Below are 10995 nucleotides of genomic sequence, written 5' to 3' on the forward strand. Positions count from 1 at the left end.
TAATCTATCTATCTTTCTAACTAACTTATCTATATTTCTTTCTTTATTACTAATCTATCTATCTATCTATCTATCTATCTATCTATCCAACTAATCTATCTATCTTTCTAACTAACTTATCTTTCTTTCTTAATAATCTATCTCTTTCTAACTAACTAACTTATCTATCTTTCTTTCTTTCTTACTAATCTATCTTTCTTTCTAACTAATGTCTCTTTCTTTCTTTCTTTCTAACTAATCTTTCTATCTATCTTTCTTTCTAACTTTATCTATCTATCTATCTTCAAACCTTATCTATCCATCTATCTTCAAACCTCTATCTATCTAACTTTATCTATCTATCTATCTTTCTTTCTTTCTTTCTTATGAATCTATCTGTCTTTCTAACTAACTTATCTATCTTTCTTTCTTTCTTAACTAATCTATCTATCTTTCTAACTAACTTATCTATCTTTCTTTCTTTTTTACTAATCTATCTATCTTTCTAACTAACTTATCTATCTTTCTAACTAATCTATCTTTCTAACTAACTTTTCTATCTTTCATTCTTTTTAACTAATCTATCTCTCTTTCTAACTAACTTATCTATCTTTCTTTCTAACTAATCTATCTTTCTTTCTAACTAACTAACTTATCTTTCTTTCTTTCTTACTAATCTATCTTTCTAACTAACTTATCTTTCTTTCTTTCTAACTAACTAATCTATCTATCTTTCTAACTAACTTATCTATCTTTCTTTCTTTCTTTCTAACTGATCTATCTATCTTTCTAACTAACTTATCTTTATTTCCTTCTTACTAATCTATCTATCTTTCTAACTAACTTATCTTTCTTTTTAACTAATCTATCTTCCTAACTAACTCATCTATATTTCTTTCTTTTTAACTAATCTATCTATTGTTCTAACTAACTTATCTATCTTTCTTTCTTTCTTTTTAACTAATCTATCTTTCTAACTAACTTATCTTTCTTTCTTACTAATCTATATCTTTCTAACTAACTTATCTTTCTTTCTAACTAATCTATCTTTCTTTCTTACTAACTTTTCTTTCTTTCTTTCTTTCTTTCTTTCTTTCTTTCTAACTAATCTTTCTTTCTTTATACCTAATCTTTCTTTCTATCTTTCTTTCTTTCTTACTAATAATTTTTTCTTTCTCTCTTACTAATCTATCTTTCTTTCTAACTAATCAGTCTTTCTTTCAATTTTTCTTTCTTTCATTCTTTTTCTTTCTACATAACCCTTTCTTTCTTTCTTTCTTTCTTTCTTTCTTTCTTTCTACCTAATCTTTTTTCTTTCTTTCTACCTAATCTTTTTTTTCTTTCTTTCAACCTTTCTTTCTTTCTTTCTTTCTTTCTTTCTTTCTTTCTTTATACCTAATCTTTCTTTCTTTCTAACTAATCAGTCTTTCTTTCTTTCATTCTACCTAATCTATTTTTCTTTTTCATTCTTTCTTACTTTCTACATAACCCTTTCTTTCTTTCTTTCTTTCTTTCTTTCTTTCTTTCTTTCTTTCTTTCTTTCTTTCTACCTAATCTTTTTCTTTCTTTCTACCGAATCTTTTTCTTTCTTTCTCTCTACCTAATCTTTCTTTCTACCCAATCTTTCTTTCTTTTTCTTTCTTTCTTTCTTTCTTTCTTTCTTTCTTTCTTTCTTTCTTTCTTTCTAACTAATCTTGATCTATCCATCCAACCATCCATGGTCATGTTAAAACATGGTAAATCATGCTAGCAATGTGGTAAATCATGCTAGCAATGTGGTAAACCATACTAGAAACATGGTAAATTATGGTAAATCATGGTAAACCATGCTAGAACAGTTTAAAACTTTTTCAAACTTTCTGGCTAGGCTTTTTCATGCCAACTTAAAGTTTGTCTACGAACTTTACCATCCAGTTATTATTCTTCTTCTTCTGAGCCAAATTTTAGACTGTATCTCCTCCTAGACCGTAAAAGCTACGACCACCAAACTCGGGTCAGTTGGTGGTTTTAAACATTTGTTTATCAGCCAATGCTGGATAATGATAAAGATTAGATTAAAAAGATGTATTGTCCCTCTTGTGGACAACAGTGGAATTAAAGGCTTCATCTTCAGTTTAAATGTTTGATAGAATGTGCTGTGAGCCCTCTGAGCATCAGAAATCCTTGAAACCTGGCACATTTCTTCAAATTCAGTTGTTCTCCATATCTACACGGTTTTGTGAAGTTTCTACTTTTTGCACACAATATATAGAACATGTTACTCAAAATGGGCCATACCAGAAATATATATTAAAAAAAATTATCTGCTAAATGGTTTCATCGATCGAAATTCTTTTTACAACTTTTTGCCATGAGGGTCCCTAGATGATGCATGTGAAGTTTCGAGCAAATCGGACAAACGGCCTATGAGGAGTTAGGAAAAGTAGAGTTTTCAAATAATCACAAATATTTAACAAATTATTTTATTGACAGCAGTGGTTTTTGAGGCAAAGTTGTCCAGAATGAGGAGATCTATCAAATAATATGCATATTGTGTGTATGTGTGAAACACCACGTGATTACAGAGACATAAAACTCGTTAGCGCCATCTAGTCGCCGATTTCTTTCAAAATTCTTACAGACCTCTAGGGCCATGAGTTGAACATGCGCACCGTGTTTTTTTCCGAACAACCTTCGTTAACCTTGTCTAATAGGTGCTCAAACTTCACTGGCTAATGGCGGCCATGTTTTTCGACATACGCCAATGTCCTCATAGAAATGCATGGCACCCTGGACAAAGACACTGCATGCCCATTTTCAAGTCAATCAGACTAACGGTAGCGTAGTTATAAGCCGTTTTATGCCTTTTTTGTATTATAGTGCCACCAAGTGGTGAATCGCTGCAGATTTTTTTGTGTGACCACAAAATGAGCTCGTACATGAGTATAACAAGTTTGGTGAAAATATCTCAATGCTTTCAAGAGTTATAGCCATTTTTAGTGAAAGTTGCCCCGCCTACTTCAAACGTTTTGGCGTCCCATGGCGAGTGTGAATCACCGATCGTAATTCTTTTGACAACATTTTGCCATGAGGGTCCCTTGATGATGCATGACAAGTTTCAAGTGAATTTGACAAACGGACTATGAGGAGTGTGAAAAAGTAGATTTTTCGGAAAATTAAAAATGGCGGGAAAATTTGAATACCGGAAATGAAATCGGAGATATACATTTTGTTTGTCTGGACTCAAGGTTTCCAATGATATCAGACACTTGAGTCTACGATAAACGGAGTTATAGGAGTTATGAGATAAACGGATTATAGGAGTTATGAGAGGTTCCGCGTTGTTGATCGCTGTAGCGCCACCTATTGGCCAATCGGGGTCATATTTTGCAAGGTTCTCCCCAAATTGAGACCTACCACCTCCAGGTTTCAAGTCTCTAGGCCTTACGGTTTGGTCTGCCCGATCAGTTTTTCGGCGGAATAATAATAATTAGGGCTGGGCAAGTTAACGCGTTATTATCGCGTTAACGCATTTCTTAACGCAGACAATTTTTTTTTATCGCACGTTAACGCAGTTTATTATTATTTTGAAAGTCCGTTGCTCACCGGCGTTTAGCGGGGATGCTCTGCCATGTGAATTCCCTCCTGTTGATGTCCTGATAACTATTTAGATTCAAGAAACTCACAAACAGCGAGAGTCTCTCTTCCAATGATTTGGGCTGCACGTCGTTTACAAAAAGATCAAGACAATTCAACTTCGGCAGTGGGCGGGCGTGTGCGCACAACCGCGACAGTTTCACGGGAACGCACTCGCTTGTCGCTGCACCTTGTGCTCGACCACTTCTCCTCACTCTACCAAACGCGAATAGAATGTCTGGCGCGAGTGATTTCAATGTTAAAGTCAATGCAAGGTCCTGCGGCGCGAATGAGGCGTTTAGCGCGGCGCGGTGGACGCGAATTCGCCTCATTCGCGCGTCCAGTTCGCGTCAAACTTTTGCTTTTTACGCGGGTCAATTTCGCTCTGGACACGCGAATGGATTCAAAATGTTCAAACGTCCAACTAGACGCGGTAGACGCGCTATTCGCGTTTGGTGTGAACGCACAGTAACAGGGAAACTTGCTACTGAACACTGACTGTTTCTGCTGCTCCCTGATGAAAGATACCTGTTCAGAAGAAGAAAAAAAAAAACAAGAAAACAGGACTCTGATGGTAACTTGTTTAACAAGCTAGATAAAAGGTAATGCCCTGGCAGTGGCAAATAGCTTTGGTTTAATATTTTATTTGATTACATTAATGTTTAAGTTGAGATTTACAAGAAATATTTTATTGCTACTGTGTAAAGGGAATACTGCTGGTAAAAAGCACATTAGGCTATTTGTTTAAAGTTTTTGCAAACCACATGTTATTGCACTTTTGTGTATATAGCAGTACATTTAGATCTGCTATATACACTACTTTAGAATTCATTATTACATTTTGCTCGTAACAATGCGATTAATCGCAAGAAAATCATGCGATTAATCGCGATTAAAAATTTTAATCGTTGCCCAGCACTAATAATAATAAATATAGCTGCAAGCAGCCATTATCGGGGCCAAGCGCAAGAAGAGGATAAGACATGCCAACATGGCTGGGACTGTCAGACCAACTGCAGCAAGGAGCAATTAAAGACATTTAAAGATGAATTTCAGCAAAATGGCTGAAAAATCATATACATTAACTAAAAATATGATTTAATGGATTATCACTTTTGACCAATAGGTGGCGTAGTTACAAAATTGATGTGATGTGGTTAGAGTGAAGTGACAATGACACATACAACGTTTGGTGTCAATATGTCAAGGAATTGCAGATATAAAGCCTGAATAGTCATTTTGGCATCATGCCTCAACTTTGCTGCTGCGTATACGAAAACGGTTTCGTCTATCGACAAAATAAAGATGGCGGACAGGAAGTTTGGCTGACTATGGCAAAATTGGTATCTATGATTTTAGCATAACCCAAGGAATCTATTAAGATCAGTGTCATTACAATTGGCAAATGTAGTCAAAAGTTATTAGCATTTTTGTGATTTTAATTATAACTTTTGACCAAAAGGTGGCGCTGTCTCGTAATATTTTGAGTACCTTCAGGGCCTTGTACTGATGACCCATACCAAGTTTCGTAACAATCCGTTCATACGTTCTTAAAATACAGCATTTTAGCACAAAATTCAAAATGGCTGATATGGTAAAATTGGATATTAGTCGACTCGACATGTTGCCCTGAATCTAACGAGACCAATTTTATGATTTTTGGACAAACCGTTCAGAAGTTATAAGCAAAAATAGCCATTTTTCATATCTCCGGACCAGTAGGTGGCGCTGCGCCGAAATGCAGCATGTAGCCTCAGGTCATGCTTGTGATGACATGTACCAAGTTTGGTCTGAATCCGATAAAGCGTTGCAGAGATACAGCCTTACGTCTCTTTTTTCAAGCACTGCGTAAAATTTATTCATGGGTTTATCGAAAACGGTTTGGCGAATCAACTTGAATTCTTTAACTTTTTGTCGGCATGGTCTGGAGATGATCTGGTTCAATTTTCGTGAAAATCTGAGCAACGGCCTAGGAGGAGTTCGAAAAAGTAGGTTTTTCGGAAAATTCTAAATGGCGGATAAATTTCCATGACGTAATATATGGTGCAATCAAATCGTCTTGAGCTAGGGAATCAGAGGGAAATTTGTTTCTAGCCCTTGTGGTTCAAAATTATTCGCATAAACATGAGTGCAACTTTGGACAGTTGGTGGCGCTAGAGGGGTTGGTTTTAAGACACCAAATTTGCTATGGTGACAGATTGGACTGTCCTCTATCAGTGTGCCAAATTTCATAACTTTCCCGCAAGCGGTTCTATGGGCTGCCATAGACTCCAAGAGCGGAAGAAGAAGCGGAAGAATAATAAGCAGAAATTATCGGGGCCAAGCAGAATAAGACGACAAGACATGCCTGAAAGTGTCAGACCAACTGCAACAATGAGCAATTAAAGACATTTAAAATGGATTTTTGGCAAAATGGCTGAAAAATCACACAAACAGTAATTAAAAATATGATTTAATTGATTTAATCGACCAATAGGTGGCGCAGTTACAAAACTGATGTGATGTGGTCAGAGTGAAGTGACAATGCCACATTCAAAGTTTGGTGTCAATATGTCAAAGCATTGCAGAGATAAAGCCTGAATAGTCCTTTTGGCATCATGCCTCAAATTTGCTGCTGCGCTATACAAAAACGGTTTCGTCTATCGACACGAAATCCATAACTTTTAGTCAGCACTGTCTGGAGATGATACGATTCAATTTTGGTGAAAATCGGACAAACGGTCTAGGAGGAGTTTGAAAAAGTAGCTTTTGAATGAAAATCAATATGGCGGACAGGAAGTTCGGCCAAATAAGGAAAACTTGGTGTCTATGTTCTCAGCATGACCCAAGGAATCTATTAAGACCAGTGGCTTTACAATAGACAGATTTATTCAAAAGTTATTAGCATTTTTAGAAATGTTATTATAACTTTTGACCACTAGGTGGCGCTGTCTCGAAATATTTTGAGTACCTTCAGGGGATGGTGCTGATGGCACATTCTGAGTTTCGTAATATTACACCAATGCATTTGTTTAGTATAGCATTTTATTTCACAAAACTGTATTGAAGTCAATGGGAATTTCCTGTTTTGTTCTATTATAGCGCCACCAAGAGGCTCAGTCCCACCATTTTTTTTATGTGTCCTCAGAGTGCGCCCATACATATGTGTGTCAATTTTGGTGAAAATATCTCAATTCGCTTCGGAGTTATAGACATTTATATGAAAAAACACGTAAAAAATTACTGACACATGACTTGGATTTTACTACCCCTTACTATCAATATTTTTGGGCATTTGGGCATTGGCATTTAGTTATCGACCTATGTTTCCAAACTTCTGACGGTGGTTTCGTCTCGATCGGACTAGCGGTTTCGAAGATATCGGCAAATGTTTTTTAAGCGCTAAATCACAACGCTACACAAACCGTAAGGCGAAACCTAGCATGTTTGGTATCGTTGGACTCGGCAAGGATTCAGGAGTATAATGAGATGAGTCTCATAAAAATAAGTCGACCACACCCAAAGTTATAAGCATTTTGGGGAAAAAAATTCACCACTAGGTTGCGCTGTTTCAAAACTTCTCACGCTCCTTCAGGGCATCGTGCTGATGACCCATACCAAGTTTCATTACTTGCAACAATAGGTGCCTTTAATTACATTAAAAGAAAATATGCTCAGTGGTTTCAATATCAATTTCACAAATTTGACAAAAGGTTTCTCCATTATCACATTTTGATTTAAGGAATTCTTTAGATGGGTATATGTAATTTATTATTTTAAAATTAAGTTCTTTCACTTTAGGGAGACTTGGAAAGGTAAGATAACTCATTCTCATTTCCTTCACCTCTTTCGGGTTAAAATCTTTGAAAATATAGTAACGTTTAATTCTATATGGATGAAGTCTTTCAATGAAGACACTTCTTTGTTGTTGCATTTATGATCTCTAATATATAATTCACCCAGACAAGGAGATGGGAGTGAGAATGTCACAGAGTAGTGTGAAAGAATCCCTTTTACAGGAATGTATGTTTTTGGTATGGCATTTACAACTGTATAAAACTCATTTGGATGACATACAAATCAATGTTTTAAACAAAAATCATTGTAATTTAGAACTATTTAAAACTATCAGATCTGCTGAAGATGCTGTTTCTCTTCATGTGTGCTGCCAAGACATTTTAGAAATCCTGACCCGGAATAAAGATGGTAAACCTATACAGTTAAGGTGATATTAAATGACTAAATGACCGTGATATAAGATTTTGGATGTATTGCACATCTCTAAGTCATTCATTCCCTGTGGGACTTCTTGCAAAGGCACGTCCATTACACCTCTTGCGTTTCATATGTTCACACCACAGGGTGTCGCTGTATCCTCAAAGCTAGGGAATAGCTAGCACTCTGAGCTCATTTGCTATGTCTGAGGTAAAACCTCTGAGGTAAAACCCCCTCATTAGCATACAGAGGTAGAAAAGTATAAGTAAATGCATAAATAAATAAATGCGTAAATAAATAAATGTGGAAATAAATAAATGTAGACATAAATACATATATACATTAATGTGAAAATAAATAAATGTGGAAATAAATAAATAAATAAATGTGGAAAAAAATACAATTATACATAAGGAAATAAATGTATAAATACTCATTTATTTTTATTTTTTTACATTTCTTTGTATATATATATATCATTTTTTTTTCGCATATTTATTAAGGCAGATCTGACATTCCATTTATAATATGCACACTGAGTTTTGTTAGCAGTAATTAAAAAATATATATATCCTTTTTCTTTTTGTATTGTTTAATATGAAATTATAGCCAATTGCATTTTAACATTTTATATTAATCATTTAAATTGTTATTTGATAATGAAATTGCAAACCCCCCCCCCCCCCCCCAAAGTGCATGAAGGCACTTAATCTCTAATTCTGTAATATTCTTCCTATTTTTCCACCTCTTCTTTCCTCAGATAGAGATTAAGATGAAGAAGACTGCAGCCACACAGTGGGAGAAACTGCATGGAGAAGGCACAGTTTCTAACGTGAAGCACTTTACTCCCAGTCAGTATTGAAAAGCACAGAATAAAGCCAGCATTTTCCCTCATGTTAATGCCAAAGTGGGTTAAACCAGGTTATTATTGTTTTATTATTATTAAGTTATTTCCATCTAAATTTATTAGATCAGTACCCATCATCCTCCCACTACACACGCAACTGGGACAAGTTGGTAGGTGAAATAAAAGAGGAGGAAAAGAGCGAGAAGGTGGAGGGGGATGCTGCTCTCAACAAGCTGTTCCAGCAGATCTACTCAGACGGCTCGGATGAGGTCAAGCGGGCAATGAACAAGTCCTTTGTAAGTATTTCAAGGCTGCCCAAGTACGCATAGATTTTGATATCACTTTTGATGTTCTCACGTAGTGCTGGGCGGTATGACCAAATATTTATATCACAGTATTTTTCAAAATTGTACCGGTTTCACGGTATATGACGTTATTATTATTTTTTTCAAGCATGACTGGGTGTTAACCACATTTTCATGACTTAGAGAGGAAATCTGCTGTAGATTGACTTAGAATGCCCTATTTAACTGCCATGACACTTTATCACACTTTACCGAGTGAATATTGTAGAAAAAATCCACACTAGTATTAATACAGGTTTGCAAGGCCCCACAAAATGATGCTGTTAACAAAGAGGTGCCAGCAGGAGGTGCTTTAGGAGCGGCAGAAATAGCGGTTTCCCCGGTAACGGCTGTGCACAAAGCATTCCCAACGTTGTTTAGGCGACATACACTGGTATTGCGGTATATAAAAAATTCATATCATAACAAAAATAAACACCGTTTATTACATCTGAGACATCTGTAGAACACGATTCTACATCAGTATGAACCGGTATACCTCCCAGCACTATTCTCGCATTGTCTGCCCACATTTTTTAAATGGTATAATTTGTGCGCAGTTTAGAACAGTACACTAGAAAAGAACCACCAAGACCAAATTAAGATTTGATAAACATTATTTAGAAAACGGCAAGCATATTTTAGTCTTGGTGTCTCTGCAGTTTAGTAACTCTGTGGGAAAATTGAAAATGTATTTAATGGTCCAATTCTATTCTGCTCAATTAACAAGATTCTATAATGTGTCAAGACTTCATAGAGTGGTAGTCTACTGAAATCTGAGCTGCTGTCTTTCATGCAACAAACATGACACATTCATCCTCATTTCAAATCCCTTCTGCTGTCATACAACTTTAGTAAAGTTGTACATTTTCAACATTCTCCCACAGATGGAATCAGGAGGCACAGTCCTCAGCACCAATTGGATGGATGTTGGTAAACGGAAAGTAGAGATGAACCCACCTGAGGATGTAGAGTGGAAGAAGTATTAAAAACAGTGGATGACATCTTGCACACTACCATCACCAGTTGTCCTAATGTCCTATGCTCTTCTTCTTCTTTTTTTTAGCTCACGATGCGCTTGAGAAACGCAGCTCTGGACTAAAACATAGTTTAAAATGAGACTCCTTTAAAATAAAACTTCTCAGTCTAAAATTAGCTTTAGTCTGGAACCAAACTATTCCATTACATTTTTTAATAGCATCAGACAATTTTTTAAAAATCACACATTTAAAGAAACTGTTGAGTAGCTTTAATAAAAAGCTGTATAGCCACTCTGAATATCTTAGGTTATGTTAGCTCTCCATCTGTGAAACACGTGTGCCTCAATTAATGTTGATCTCTGATTTAATGTACTTCATGGTTTCCTAAATATGATTTCAACATGCTGTAAATAAAATGTTCTTGTTCTCTGATCGGGTGCCTTTGGTCTCTTCAATATCCATGTTTGTCCATCCTCAAATGAACTCATTACATTTTCAATTTCTTTAAAATATGCAAAAGTTTTCCTTCAACACAAAGAGGCTGAAACTGCACTGGAACTGACATTTTATTAACAGAAAGACAGACATGCAAAAATGTTAATGTACCAGCCGGTATCTGGTGGAGCTGGATATTAAACCAATGAGGTTTGTTTTCGCTTGTCAAGCAGGTTCGAATGAGCTTGTTTGTTCGCTGATCAATGTTTATGAGTATAAAATCCTAAATTCAATCTGTTCATCATATAAAGCGATTGTGTCTCTTTAGAAAATGTGGGCTGAATCGCTCAATTCATGGATTAGTTTAACGATCTCTTTATGAACTCTTTGAAACGCAAAGTAGTTGTTGCGTAGCTGTCATTGGAGGGACAGAAAGCTCTCAATTTCATTAAAAAGATCTTCATTTGCGTTCCAAAGATGAATGAAAGTCTTGCGTCTTTGTCATTAATTAGTCACCCTCATGTTGTTCCAGAATTCTCATTTTTGGGTGAACATCCCTAAGTAAGGACGAAAACTTTAAAGCTTATAGGCTGCATTGTAC

At 35.7% G+C, this 10995-nt stretch overlaps 1 protein-coding gene across 7 annotated transcripts in view; it reads left to right on the forward strand.

The window, feature by feature from the left end:
• Positions 1-10391, forward strand: part of sugt1 (SGT1 homolog, MIS12 kinetochore complex assembly cochaperone) — a 144223-nt gene extending 133832 nt beyond the window's left edge. For all 7 annotated transcript variants that reach the window (XM_082165402.1, XM_082165405.1, XM_082165403.1 and 4 more), the window contains 3 exons: positions 8549-8639; positions 8759-8931; positions 9867-10391. In XM_082165402.1, the coding sequence (XP_082021528.1) occupies positions 8549-8639; positions 8759-8931; positions 9867-9968 (366 nt within the window). In that variant the 3' untranslated portion in view covers positions 9969-10391. The remainder of the gene's footprint in view (positions 1-8548; positions 8640-8758; positions 8932-9866) is intronic.
• Positions 10392-10995: the final 604 nt, after the last annotated feature.

The sequence above is a fragment of the Leuciscus leuciscus genome (assembly GCF_965113295.1).
Source record: "Leuciscus leuciscus genome assembly, chromosome: 3".
Classification (NCBI taxonomy): Eukaryota; Metazoa; Chordata; class Actinopteri; order Cypriniformes; family Leuciscidae; genus Leuciscus; species Leuciscus leuciscus.